The sequence below is a fragment of the Gracilinanus agilis genome, chromosome 5 (genome assembly GCF_016433145.1).
Source record: "Gracilinanus agilis isolate LMUSP501 chromosome 5, AgileGrace, whole genome shotgun sequence".
Lineage (NCBI taxonomy): Eukaryota > Metazoa > Chordata > Mammalia > Didelphimorphia > Didelphidae > Gracilinanus > Gracilinanus agilis.
In genome coordinates this window covers 307,649,395-307,664,104 of record NC_058134.1, presented here as the reverse complement: position 1 = coordinate 307,664,104, position 14,710 = coordinate 307,649,395, and the positions used below count along the sequence as shown (strand labels likewise).

At 44.1% G+C, this 14,710-nt stretch overlaps 1 protein-coding gene across 1 annotated transcript in view; it reads left to right on the top strand.

Annotated features, from left to right (window-relative positions):
- The window catches only part of SCUBE1 (signal peptide, CUB domain and EGF like domain containing 1), a 233,593-nt gene that overhangs the window by 141,165 nt on the left and 77,718 nt on the right, over window positions 1-14,710 (top strand). The window contains exons 5-7 of the mRNA XM_044679293.1: window positions 5,125-5,250; window positions 10,139-10,255; window positions 13,171-13,260. Of these exons, the coding sequence (XP_044535228.1) occupies window positions 5,125-5,250; window positions 10,139-10,255; window positions 13,171-13,260 (333 nt within the window). The remainder of the gene's footprint in view (window positions 1-5,124; window positions 5,251-10,138; window positions 10,256-13,170; window positions 13,261-14,710) is intronic.

Sequence of the window (14,710 nt, the reverse complement as noted above, 5' to 3'; positions counted from 1 at the left end):
CAGAAGGCAGAATATCACCATTTGAGTGAGGAAGGGTAAGAGGCTGAGATAACAGGGGCACCAATGGGAAGTTGCCACAAATAAGGTGCCTGCATGTGATGGGGATGGTGGAGAGGAAGAGAGGCCAAAGAAGGGGAGTGTACCCTAGCCTGCCATCTGGTAATATCCTATCTGAACTGATTATACTCGCTATTTACCAAGCTTTATTGTACCCATGCTACTAATGACCTAAATGTACTATCAGTGCCCTCTAAGTTCCATCCCAGAAACCCAAAGGCCAAAAGAGCCCTGGTCTCCCTAACCATTGAAGTGGACTGAACTGAATAGAAATGAATGTTGTTTCTCCCATGGCATACTCTTCACCCTCCCCAAGCTCTCTCGCCACTGAGAGCCCACATGGATCACAGATCGATCCTGGTGAGTTCGATTTCTGATCTCTTATTTGCCTTGTGACTTCCAGTGCTTGGGGGCAAAAGATCCCTTCTCATCTACAGAAAAAGGTCATATCTGGAGACTGTTGTGAAATCAGAGCTAAGAGCAGTAGGCAAGTCCAGAGGGTCGAGTTTCTTCCTGTCAGCTTTCTATTAGTGTGGCATTGTGTGTACTAGAATTCAGGGTAAATGACGTTCCTCAAAGGCTTTGATTCTGAGAGGTAACTCTCAGGATGCTCCTTTGGTATCACCCCTTGTCCTGGTGCCTCAAGGACTGGGAAGAATACTGTAAGGCTGAGTTCCTGAGAACAATCAGCTCTATAGGCCCTGCAGCTCTCCTTCCCAGGCTCCCTGGCTCTGGTGTGGCTTGGATTAGTTCATTCTGTATTAGTCTCTTCAAAAAGCACTTGTTTCTTTGACCACTGCCATGCAGGATTGGTAAGGAAGGGCTCCAAGGCCGCTTTGCTCCCCGTTTAGCATAAGGCTAGCTCTTGAGCACCCTTTTTAGTCTGCACAAGGGATATACAACGGCCATCCCAGGAAAGTAAGTCATGTTGGAAGAGTCTAATGTTTGAGTTCCTTATTCAGACTGCTGAGTGATTTATATCACTAGGCTGAGAGCCACGGGGGCTGAGAGGCTAGAAAACAGGAATCTGTAGCAGTCATAGACTCTGAGAAGCTCAAAGTCAAAAGATGGGCCAGAGGCAGCCAAGAGAATTAATGTTATTCTAGGAGATCTATGGTGCCCAGGACACCATTTGGACAGTGTCACTCCCACCATCCTACACTGGGCACATTTCACCGGTCAGAAGACTATTTTTAGTTTGGGAGAGATTGAACAACAAGCTGCAGAGGCTGGTGGCAGGACTAGACACCACCACCCAATTCCCAAGCATGTGCATTGTGATAGGGATGTGAAGCAATAGTCACTGCTCTCAAGGAGTTCACATTCTGCCAAGGAAGACAGCATATATAGGAGCATAGATGAGATCACGAAGACAGAGGACACTAGCAGCTGGGTTGATCAGAAAAGGCTAGAATTGGTACTTAAGCTGAACCTGAGATGAGAAGAAAATGAATGTCAAACACGGAGACAGCCAGTAAAAAGGGACAGAAAGAGGAAGGGCAATTTGGCTAGACCACTGAGTGCATTTAGGGGAGTCAAGAAAAACAGGGCAGGGAAGATTAGGTTGAGGCCAAACTGCAAAGTGCTTTAAAATTCAGAGTTTAGATTTTGTTCTGGAAGAAAGTGTGAGCTGTTGGCATTTGTTAGGAAAGGAGTGAGATGGTGAGATCTGTGCGGAAAGGACTTCATTTTGTCAGCAGTGTGGAGGACAGATTGGAATGGAAGGAGACAAATTTAAGAGGCTGTTGTAATAGTCTAGGCAAGAGGTGATGAGGAAGAAAGGCTTTTGTTGCATGAGTGGTGAGAAGGCAACAGTCGTGTATGGGTCTGGAACTTTCAAGACTTGGCAAATGATTGGTTTTGTGGGTTAGAAGTCAAGAAGAAAGCTGAAGTAGTCTTAGGGACTTAGAACAATGATGGTACCCTTGACAGAAACAGGGAAATGGAAATGGGGCTATTTGGCCTCAAGAATAGAAAGCCTAAGGGAAAGAAGACTGGTACCGTCTTCTCAAGCACTTGAGTTTGTTTAAGTGAAAGAGGGATTAAATCCATTCTGCTAGGAGCCAGTGGGTGGAATTTACAGAAGCAGATTTCATTTCAATGTTAGGGGAAGGATATTTTTATTTGGTAAGATCATGAAAATGCCCATTGCTTTTGAATGGCAGTTAGAGCCATCCCAAAGTAGGATGGGCGGCCATAGGAGGTAGTGGGCTTTCCTTCACTAGCAGTCTGCAAGTAGAGGCAGCCTGCTCACCTTTTGGAGATACTGTTGGGTAGATTCTTGTTCAAGTATGGGGTGAGGTAGATGGCCTCAGAGGGCTTTTTCAACCATCCATTCAAGCCCTACCCCCCACCCCCACCCAGGGAATGACTCTCCTCTACAGAACCAGTAGCACTTAATCCATTTAGGCTCCCTTTAGCACATTCACCTAACTAGGCTTCTATTGGAAGGCTGCTCTGAAGTTCTCCCTGAATATTGTTGACCCCTTATAGTGCTACATCTCCCCTCTGGAAAAGCAATGATAGAGACCTACACAGTGTTAAGACTGCTACTTAGGGGCAGATAGATGGCTTAGTGGATAGAAAGCCAGGCCTAGGGATAAGAGGTCCTGGGTTCAGATGTGGGCTCAGACACTTTCCAGCTATGTGACCCTGGGCAAGTCACTTAACCCCATTGCCTAGCCCTTTGCTCTTCTGCCTTGGAATGAATATACAATATTGATACTAAGACGGAAGGTAAGGGTTTAAAAAACAACATGATACTCGAACTGGTTGCTAAACAGGAGGAAAAAAAGTAGGCCTCTTCCCATCAGAGGGAGGAGAGCTTCCTAGTTCAATAATCTATAATGGAAAACTATTGCCATAGGAAAACCATAAGTCACTAGGGATCAAGCTGTAAACTCCAGCCAAACTCAGGAATTGTCTCAGCCACTTGGTCTTGATCAGGATCAAACCTCAATTACTCATTCTGGGGGAGGGAATCTAGAGCCCAGACCATCCAAAACAGGGCCTGGTGCCAGAAGTCTAGTTCAATCATAAAGGAGATGATTGGAGTGAGCGACTTGACCAGGGTAACAGAGAGTAAGGGTCGAAAGCCAGCTCTTCTGACTCCAGAGCCCTGTGCCCACACCATGCCTCATTTAAGTCTGGGGAACTTTTTCCCCTCCAAGGAAGAAAGGAAAACAAGATGCCCCTCAACTTTGTTTTGATCAGGCCAATAATAAAAAGAGTTTTCACCCCCCCCCCCTGCACCAAACCATACCACCGTGGATCAGCTATAGCCCAGAAGCTTCTGTGTTGACAAAGGAAAGCCAGTGGAGGATTAAAAAGTTGTTGCAGATAAGCTACACTTGGAGTACAGAACACTGTAATTCTGCTTCACTGAGGCAGCTAGGGGCTTGTGGTGAATGACAGTGCCATGGCTTTGGCTGAAGGGACAGAATATAGAACTGCAAGTTCTCTCCCCCACTGTAGCCCTGGCCAGTCGAATGACTTCTCTCTCCAATTCTTGTTTTCCCGCTCAGGTTCCAGATTCATTAGCTGAGTTCACATATAGTTATAGATTTAAGACTGGAAGAAACCTTTGAGTTCATCTGGTCCAATAACTGTCATTTTACAGAGGGGGAAAATGAGGCCCCAAGAGTTTAAGTAATTTGCCTAAGGTCCCACAAGGAGAAAGCTCTGAATTCGGGTAGATTCAACCATAGTTCCTCAGGTTTTCAATCTAGTGTTCTATCCACTTGACACAGAATCCCAAGCTAAACCTTCAAGGGTTAAACTCCAAGTATTAAAAAAGTAGGAACAAGCATTGGGAGACCAGAGGCCCAGCAATAAGTATGGAGCCACCTTCAAGGGGTGGACAACATACTGGGGCAAGGACAAGAGAACCTAGGAAGGAGTTCACAGTGGCAGTTAATGAATAAGATGGAAGAGAGAGGGGAGAAGAGGTGGAGGAAGAAGAGGAGGGAGAGAGGTGGTAACCAGATCTATAAAACAAGACAGAGCGTAGGAGGGTACAAAAAGAAGCCAAGCTGATAAGTCATAGAGGGGCAGAGCTATAAGGAGCCACAAAGAGATCTAGATCAACCTTTTTGTTTTAGATAAGAAAAGGAGAACACTCAAGAGAGTGAGGTCACATAGCAAATTGGTAACACAAGCATAATTTGAACCCAGTGCTCTGTCTGAAAATGATAGCCCAGAGCTCTTTGCACCTCAGTTTCATATGAGTTCTATTAGCCAGAAACGGTCATAAATATCAGTTTAGAAAGACAAGATCCAACTAGAAAGGAAACCACAATTGAAAAGAACAAGAACTGAGCCCTGAGCAGAAGCTGAGGCTGTGATACCATCTCCAAGTCTCTAGGGCTAAGCCACAGGGGACAACTGGAAAATCCCTTTGACAGAAAGAAGCAAGTCCAGCCACGGGCTCTTTGAAGCCTGAGCAGCGGCTGCTCTTAGTGCTGAACAGCCATGAACTTGGGGAAAACTCTTGACCCAGGAGCCATGTAACACTAGAAATCCCAGGAGCAGATCACCCCCCCCCCTCCCCAGACTCCATTTTCTTCCTAGTTCAAGGAAACAGTTTCTCTTAGCACCTTAAGGATACCAAGAGGAGACCCACAAACCATTCTTTCAATGACTTCAATGTGCATGGCTAATGGGCTGGTAAAATCTAATGACTCCTGACTCCTTTTGAAGCTTCCCACATTCTCTCTCCCCAAAAGTTTAAATTAAGAGGTAAACACAACTCAACGAAATGAGGCCCCGGAACAGAATGCATGGGGCCAAAAAAACCTCAACAATGGATCTCAGGGGGTACCACAGTTATTACTGACAGAGAAGCCAGACTGACTATAAGTACCTGTTATGATGACAATTTGCCCATTGACAAACACCATCAATGCTGGAGGGCTGGAGGGGAGGGGGCAAGGGGGAGGACTTATGCAGATGGTAGAATAATAAAACCATGTCATTGATTCAATTAAATTGGCGAGATCTTTTCAGCCCAATTTTGTTTTTCTCTCCTCCCCCCTCCCTCCCTCTCTCTCTTCCTCTCTCTCTTTTCAGAGGGTATGAACTGTATGAACAAAGATCATGGGTGCGCACATATCTGCCGGGAGACGCCCAAAGGTGGGGTTGCCTGTGAATGTAGGCCTGGCTTTGAACTTGCCAAAAACCAGAGGGACTGCACACGTAGGTAGATGGAGACTGATGTGTCAAATGCCCCCCAACCTGTCTTCTTTGCCAAAGAAAAGTATTTCTATGTTGCGTTGTTCATGCTGCCATTGTTTTCCAGAGACCAAGATCATCAGCTAGGCTTGGGGTGGGATGACTTGCAGGCCTGATCACAAATGGGCTAGGCCTAAATTTCGAGGTTCAGTCCCTAAAGTCTTTGGTCCCTGTTATTTGGAGGGGGCATTTTTCTTTTTTCCCCCCATTTCCTTTTCCCTGGAAATAATCCAAATCTGTCCTTGGGAGCATGAATCCAGTACATCAGAGTGGACCTTGTTACGTTTCTTCTCTAGACACAGAATCTCCACCCCCCAGCACAAATTCTCCCAATGTAGGAAATGACTCTGGGTTAATATTTTCCCTCAGAAATGGAGCTCCCATAGGAGATTAGGAAATCTGGGGCCCAAATAAGCTGCTATCTCTGAATTCACAGCCAGGCTAACAGAAAAGGGAGAGAGAGGTGCATGTTGGCAGGAAGACATGAAAAGCAAGGGGCACAGAACAGCAAGGATTTGGTCTGTATTTGGAGTTTCTATCTGAGTCCTCCAGTATCAGAGCATGGGCCAGGAAACCCCCAAGTAAAACAAAGAGAGCAAGCATGGCCTAAGTTGCCAAGTTAACATGGGGTTCCACAGTCCCTATTTGGGTTAGAGAGCAAGAAGGTAAGTTCTAGTAAGGCTGAGGATACCCATTCACTAGGCCTCTGCATGCGTCTGATGTTCTTTGCATCCCAAACTCTGCCTCTAGACACCTAGCTAGAGAGGCTGGTAAATGAGAGCTTCTTTTCGTAGGCCATAAGATGCCAGCATGTAGATAATTCCAAGATTCAAGATTCCTCAGTGCAGGTCCTACCTCCGCTTTCTTAGATCACAATTCCCAATTATTGGCAATAAATGGCCTTTCAGAGCTGTCCTGGTTGAACTCCTGAGTCCGGCCTAGTGATGCTCTACATCTCGGAACTTAGCCTACACTTGACCTATGGAGCCAGGCACACAGGCAATCATTCCCTGACTTGTTCTCAAAGTCCTTCCAGCCTGGCCTATACTGGCCTCATATAACCTATCAGCACTTGGTTCTCTAGGGGAGATTTCAAGATCCAGGACAGCCTTTACATCATGATGAAGCCCTGGAATAGGACCTCATGGAAGATGGCCAAGCTAAGAATATATAGCAATAAAGACTAATTTCTGTTTCTTGCTCAGAACTCATCTACCAAAGAGCTTTATCCATAAACTAGATCTGACAAAGAATATTATCAGGAAGGATTATCTTCCAGCTCCATTCCCTTGGGGTGGCTCTTCTTGGCTACTGGGATATGCTGGCTTGAAGTCAGCACACAATTCATAGGATAAGTTACCCTTTCCATCCATCTTAAAGGCCACCTTGCCAAGGTCCCTTCACACACACACACACACACACACACACACACACACACACACACACACACACACCCCTCTGCCACAGACATACTGTAAGGAAAAGGAAATGGTTCAGAAGGTCTGTCATTACTCTTGGGACAGAAATTCACTAATGACAAATCCCTTTGTTGCCATCCTAGTCCCAGGCCTTGAGAAACATGACGGCATAAGCTAGCATAAAAGACTCCCCAAAGCAATGCTCACTGTGTAAGGGGAACACATCCAAAGACTCTTAAGAACATTAATTGGGTCCCTGCATCCACTATGTTCTGTTGTGACTTGACTTTTCCTTCTCTCCTCCAAATAGACACTTTTCTCCACTGGCATTGTCATGACGGCAAGTTTGTAAAGACCAGAAGGAAAAGCTCTGCTTCTTAGTCATGTGAGCTAGCTGCATAGAGCCTCAACAGGACAGAGAAAGATACTGGCCAGAGCTGTTACCTTCCCATCCTCCATAGCTCAGCTGTATGACTTTCCTTGACACATACCTATAATTTAACACAGGAAAACGTTTGTCCTTTGAAAAAATTTTTAAAAGACAGACAGAATTAGAGGTAAACACGGTCACACTTCCAGAAGGATTTATAAACTATGAATCCTTATTCAATTTAGCTTCTGCCTTTGAAAGCATATTTCCAAAGGGGATACTTGCTCCTCCAGCCCATCATTTGATTTATTGGAGAGTCCTCCAGATATAGATGGTTCTTTCCCAAAAAACATGGCCCCATTTAACTTCCCTTTACTGTTTGAGAACGTTGAGAAACAAAATGTCTAAGAAAGCTGCTGAATAGGGACTCTATAGAGCAAAAGTAATAAAGAGTAAGCCTTAAATTAAGCCATTTTGGGCTCTGGATTCTAAATTCTAAATGATTCTAAATGATTCCTTTTATTTACCTAGTAAATGCCATTTGACCCAGAGGAATCTTATGAGGAATCAAAGAATAAATAATATTCATAGTTTCCTATAAAGGGTTGATGGTGTGGAGGATGATGCCTGCAACCTTCAGGCACATTCCAAAAACAGTATTCCTCAACCTTTCCGGAATTACAGTGAGTATAACCTGCCTGTCATCTACCACATTAAATGCTGGATGGCATATGCTAGTTAAAATGATATGAAATAAGTTACAAAAATGAGGGAGAGGGGGAAGTATTTCCCATCATCTCTTGAGATCATTAGGGGCCCCTCCTCCATTCCACAGTCCAAAGTCTGGTGCAGAAGACAAGACTTCATATCTACAGCTTGTCTATGGTATCCATATTTTTAATGCACATTAGTTAAATTCTAGTGTAAATAAATGGTATTTCCTCCCCTTAAGGATGCTAAGCCTGAAATGGCCTTTTACTCATAAAGAGTAGGGGGCCAGATTTGGAGAAGCTGGGGTTTCTACAACTATGCTTTTCATATGAAGGTCTCATCAGTAATGAATCCACAAGTAGAGGCCATTGACAGGTGCAGGTCAGTATCTGTCAGTGTGGTTTCAGTGTCTGGCCCTCACACTTACTTTGGCTAATCTGTCAGGATCCTATAACTTAATGACTACAAGATCTCCAGCAACATGAAAGAGGGAGCAAGGCAAAAGAGGAAAGGGCTGAGGAGGTGGTATCAGGGATGAAGCTGTCATCGATCTTGGAACAAAGAAGCATCACTGCCTATCCTTTGGTTTTCTCTATACCCAAAAGATCTCTCTGCACCCAGAATAGCCAAATGGCTATATAAAACTCTCCCCAGAGATGAACAATGAAGGGGAATACAAAAAGAGTCACATAAGGAACCCACCCATGAAAGCAGACTTCTCAGAATCTCGCTGCTGGGTCACAAAGAGGTCTCAGCTCACTTTCTTCAGGAGAAAGGGGTCAGCTAAATGCCAGTACAGAAGTTCAGACTCTCCCTACTTTGATATGCTACCTTCAACCTGCTTAAGAAATTGAGAAAGGTTGATGTCCTCATGTGAGGTTTTTTTCTGAATAGTTATTACCTTCTTGCTCCCAAAGATCAACTGCCCTGACTGTCTGACTACCCTTAGGTAACCTTTAGGGCTCTTTTGGGTTGCTGAGGAGGTTACTGGGTAAGGTGCTCTCTGAATTCTAAGAGCTCTCATTTTAGGGAATTCAGTGAGACCACATGGAGCATTTGTAGTATAAACCACAGCTCCCTGCATAGCAGGGCATTGTGGGATAGAAGTTCTTCAGGGACGTAGGCAGTGGTACGTGGGAGGAGAGTGGCCAGTTGTCTGAGTACCCGATTCATTTAGTTCAATTCAACCAGCATGTAGGAAAAGTGCCTACTATGTGGCAGGCACTGTGCTAGGCACTGGACATAGAAAGACAAAAAAGTAACCGTTTTTACCTTCCAGCAGCTTGTATTCTATTGAAGGAAACACAATGTACAAAGGGAGGTCGATACAAAATAAACGGCAGGCGCATAGTAGGCACTTAAGTTAAAGTTTAGATTCTACTGGGGTGGGGGGGCAGACATTTGAAGGCAGAACTCAGGTTAGTTCTTTCTGCAAGTCTGCATTCCCTTTACCATCCACAGTTCCATATGGGAAGCACAAGAGATACTGAAAAACTCACTGGCACCATTTCACAGTCTCATTCACCATTTCTATTCAGAGCCCTAAAGTATGTCCTAGAAAACCGTGGTGGCAAGTTCTCTTTGCTATAGATATCAATAGATATTTACTTTTAGATACTCTTTCTTTGGAACTCAAAAATAATAAAAATGCATTTCTTTAGGAACAAAGTAGAAGGAAGACTTTTCACTAGTTCACACAGCTCATGTCCTCCACTCACCAGGTAGTCCAAATTAATACACTTTTACTATCTCTTTCTTGGACTATTTCAATTCATGATAACAGTATCATGGCACGTGCTGTAAGGCATGACAAATCATAAGAACATTCCAGAGCTCTAGGTGGAACTGCCTTCAGCTGCACTAGATTTCAGAACTAACATTTGGGTTGTTATGGCTTAGATCTGTCTTTTCAGACGTAGAGAGAGGTCATCGGGAAGGAAAAGAATGTTCAGTGTGAATTGGAAAGTCTAACTCTCATTGGCAGGTCATTTCTTCCTTCCTTTCTAACATGGTCTAGAGATGAGATGGCGAGGGTTGTTTTTTCCTTCAATGAGGAAGGAGAATTTTCAAAAGTTTTAGGGCAAGCTAAAGTTGTCCAGTCATGTCCCATCCCAATAATGAAAGTGCCTCCAATTTTTTCTAAAACACTGTGGTCGGGGAAATGAAAAAAAAAATGGTGATATTAATCTAACCAAGATTTCTTCACAATGCCAGTTATCTTTTGCTTTGACAGACCATAAAATAATAGTAATCGATATAATACTGTCAACAACCCAAACCAAACCAAAACACAAACTAATCGTTTTTGTTATCATTCTGTTTATATACACACGTACATTTTGGGTATAACTAGTAACCTGTAACTATGGAAACGGAGGCTGCCAGCACACCTGTGATGACACTGATACGGGGCCTGTATGTGGCTGTCATCAGAAGTATGCCCTCCACTCCGATGGCCGGACATGCATTGGTAAGTAGAACCTGCTTGAAGCCAATATTGTCACACTACTGCTAATAGGAGAGAGTCATTCCCTTCCACTTTAGTGAGATCAGAACCATTTCTCTTCAGAGCCCTAAATTAGGCACAAAGTCGGGTTTTTCCTGGGCCTGGGAGGGGATTCAGTCAAACGGAGTACACCATAGCAGTTAGTTGAGTCTAAATTTTCAAAGGGAAAATAGAGAAGTGCTTGGCCATCATGTTTGGTGGGACATTCTTGCATGGCCAGTGGCAGGAACCATTCCATACTGCCTTTACTAATATCATTGAAGAGCATGAAGCAAAGAACTCATTGGGCATTTTAATTCACAAGTGTGTGGCTGGATTCATTCTCAGGATCTGCCAATCTGTTGCATGTTACATGTTGCTATAATGCTTTAAATAGCCAAGAGCCCAATAATTAATGTCCTAGACAATGGTCATTGTCCAAATGGCACCCAAGTCATGGTGGAGGTGGTTTGTATGAAATATCTAAAGATGTCACTTGTAACTGGCTTTGTGTTCTTCATTCATCTTGGGAAATTTGGTGGGGAGATCCTTTTGGCAGCTAATCCAGTTGAGAATACAAAATGCAAGTAGGCCTATTTTTAAATTGGCCATCCTAATGCCTTGTGGTGTTTTCCTAGGTATCAGTCAAAAGGTAAACTTTATCAAAGAAATGGGAGAATGTCCAATGATGGTGTCAGACAGGTGTTTGGCTGGGAGAGGGAAGAAGAGGGGACCATTGATGTTGTTTCTCATTTCCCAGTCAATAAAGAGAATGTGATGCTACCCTTCCCCATCTCCCCCATGGATTTTCAATCGTGTGAATTTGCTTCTCCAAAAGAGGTTTTCATTTGCATTTTGCTGAATTTCTTGCACAAAATTGCTTCTTTTTTAGTTTTACAATCTCTATAATCTCTCTCCTTCTTGTGCACATTCCTGAGCCAGAGCCTGAATATTCTTACTGGTTTCATAATATGACTAAGCCTCTTTTATTTGAAAATAATGGAATTTTTTAATATGAAAAATGGGATTTCCAAAGTTCAATTGCAGTTCCAAAGTTCCCCTCTCCTTAACATCAGAGAACTAAAGCTAAGTTCGGTTTGATGGGGCAAAGAGGTGCCAGTTCTTATTTGGGACTCTGTGCTGCTTATTGGGGTGCTCTTTGGTAACTGAAAAAGGGCTGCACCAAGGGATCCCCAAAGCATGACTGGCAAGAAGGCTTCAGGTAGCCCAGGGGCCTCTGGGTTCCCTCTCGGGATAGCATGGCAAACCTATGGTGTCGGCCTTCTTGTCATTCCATGCACGCCACAGAAAGGGAAGAGGCTGATGCCATGTTACAGCCTTTAGTCCTGTAATGAAACCCCCCCCCCAGTGCTGCTCCCCAACCCACTGCTATCCCCACTCCCCCTACCCCTACCCTATCCTTACCCTGCCCTTCTATGTAGTATCTTCTTAGAGAATACTTTGACTTCATTATCCCTGCTTTCTGGTGATGGTTCCTGATTGCCTGTCTTGTCTGAGAACTGACGTACATTAATTATTTTCAAGAGCCAAAAACAAATCAAATAAAACAAGCCAATATAAAGCCTCTATTGCAGCCTGATCCCATCTAGAACCTGTTTCCAACCCTCTCATCACAACTGACCCATTGCCATGTAGTGTTGCCACCGATCTCCATCCGCGCCCTCCCCTTTCCCCCCCATCTCCACACCCTCACTGTTTGCTATCTTCAGTGCAGCGGATTCTGGACATCGCTGTAGGAACGCAAACACCAGCAATGCCAGAGGAACACTCTGGCCCTTTGTCTAACACATTTCGTCTTTGTTCAGCTGACTTATCCTGCCCTTCTCTTTTCTTTCTCCTTTCTTTCTTTTATTCTTTTTTTAAATGTTTGCTGCATGTGAAAGTCCCTACTTAGATTTGTTGTTTTTTTTTAAAGTAACTTTCCCTGCCCCCCCCCTTCCCCTCTTTTCTACCCCTTCCTCAAATCATTTTATTTACCCAGCTGCTGCTTCCCTCCTGGCTTGCCTGGATGAGAAGCCTTTCAATTTATTTTGCTTACTGATCATCTTTTTTTCCCTCCCTTCCTACCCTGGGAATGACTGTTTCCATGTATTTCTAACGTAGCAAAGGAAGGCAGCCCAATTAACCTTTCCCATGATCCTCTGAGAAGCTTCTCCATCCTGCCCCAAAGCCCTGCCTCCCAGGAATGACCTTCTGTCTCATCTCTTCACCTCCTCCTGCATGCTCCTAATCCCTCTAAAGCACTGAGTCTTCCCTTGTCTTACCTTGAATGTGTAGCTTGTAGTGTCCTATAGACAACCAGGCAACCAGCACTGCCCAAATTGGTATTGGTTTTGGTTGTGTGTGAGACAGACAGAGAGAGAGAGAGAGAGAGAGAGAGAGATTTTGTCAGCATATTTTGTTTGTGTATTTAATTTGCATGCATGTTTGACACAAGTTTATGTCAATGTGTACCAGACCCATGCCCATCCATCACCGGATCCTTTGCTCTGTCTCTTCTTGTCCCGTGCCAACTACTTTCAGACCCTGGCCCTAGCCAGGCTGAATTCTTCTCTTCTGTCCCCTCTGAAGGCCTGCCTTTGAATTCCTGTGGCATTAATATCTTTCTGGAGCACTGGGGCTCTGTCCCACCTTGGCTAATTTTATGTGTGCCTGTCTCTCCTTTCTCATCCCTTCTTCCTCCCCCCTTCACTTCCACTTCCCTTCAGCCTTTCAAACAATCTCAAAGGGGATTCGCCCCCTTGCAGGGGTTGAGCACTCTCATGACTGACTTCTTGGTTTTGGTTCGTCAAGGCCAAGAAACCATCTTAGGCAGGCAGTGCAAAACTGGGCTTCTCATTAACCAACTGCTCCGTATTTGTCCCTTACTTGTGTTTTAGAGAAGGATGAGGCTGCAATTGAGAGTACTGAGTTCAATACCACGTCAGTAGCTGATGTGGACAAGCGGGTGAAACGGCGCCTCCTCATGGGTAACACTTTTCTTCCACTTCCTTGTTGTGCTGCCACTATTTCTCCGTGTGCGTGCGTGCGTGCGTGTGTGTGTGCATGCGTGCGTGTGTGTGTGAGAGAGAGAGAGAAAGAGAGGGGACACAGAGATAAGGGAGAGGGAGGAAGGGAAAAGGGGGGAGAGAAAGAGAGAAAGAAAGGGAGAGAGAGGATGAGGGAAAGAAAAAGAAAGAGGAGAGGGAGGGAAAGAGAGAAAGAGAAAATAGGAAGGGGAAGAAGAGAGGGAGGGGGAGAGTAAAAACGTAAGAGAAGAGAGTATGTATGTGGTTTTGCTCATGGGCTTAACTCATCTTTTTCTTTTTTTCTTTTTAAAATTTTCCTTGTAAAATTTTCACTTACCTCAGATATATTCATGTGCTCCCCTTCTCCCCCTGCCACCCATAAGCCAGAGCTAATGAATGCTCAGTGATCTCTGCCTATACTGAAATGTTTGCAGTTAATGCCTTACTAATGTCACTGATCCTAGCAAAGTCACACTGAGACCCAGGGGCAAAACCCCTAACATTATAGATTGGAAATTTAAATCTTGTTTTTCTGATCTTTGTTTCCCCAAGTAGATGAAAAAGCACTATGGAAAGCAGGTTCATATTCCAGAAAAGTCACTTCCAATGTCTCAAGTGCCCATGGCACTTAAAATGATCATTTCATTCATCCTAATCTATTCATTGATTCATCCAACTATCCCAACAAACTGTGGGGCTGCTAGATATAAGATGCTCCCCTGAGCATTCCCAGAAAGATGACCTGTCCCTATTCTAAGGAACTCACAATCTACCTAGGAAAAGACATGGACATATAACTATAAGATGAGTCAAAACATCACCAGTGTACTAGAGAGACCCAGTGTCACTTAATAATATGCACTTGCTGAATTCAAATGAGAGTTTAGATGTAGGAGCCATCCTATTTGACTGAACAGAGCAGGGAAAGATTCCTCCTTAAGAGACTTCATCTGAAAAAGTGGGACTCGTAGAATGATAGAAAGTATAAGAGATCTCAGAAGTCACATAATACTCCAGGGGAAAGAAACTTGTCCTGGATTACATAACTAGAATCAGGCAAGTCTAAGGCTCAAAACCAGGTCATTTGAACTGAAAACAAGTTCTGTCCTTCATACCACGTCACCATCTGGATTGGACTAAATCATATCAGAGGTTCCTTCCAGATCTAAAGTTCTATGCCTGATTGATTAAAAGGTCTGATAAACTGAAAGAGCCAACAGGAATGTCTTAGGCCACCAAGGAAAAGCCTTCTTTAGTGAGAACTTGAGGTACAGTTCAATCCACATTTACTCTCCCTACCTCCTCCCTATCTGCGGTTATTTACGTTGGGACAGTGTTGTTCCTGGTGATACTCTTCTGACTTTGAGAAGCTAGTAGAACTCTAAACATTTCCCTCCTCTATGTATGATCA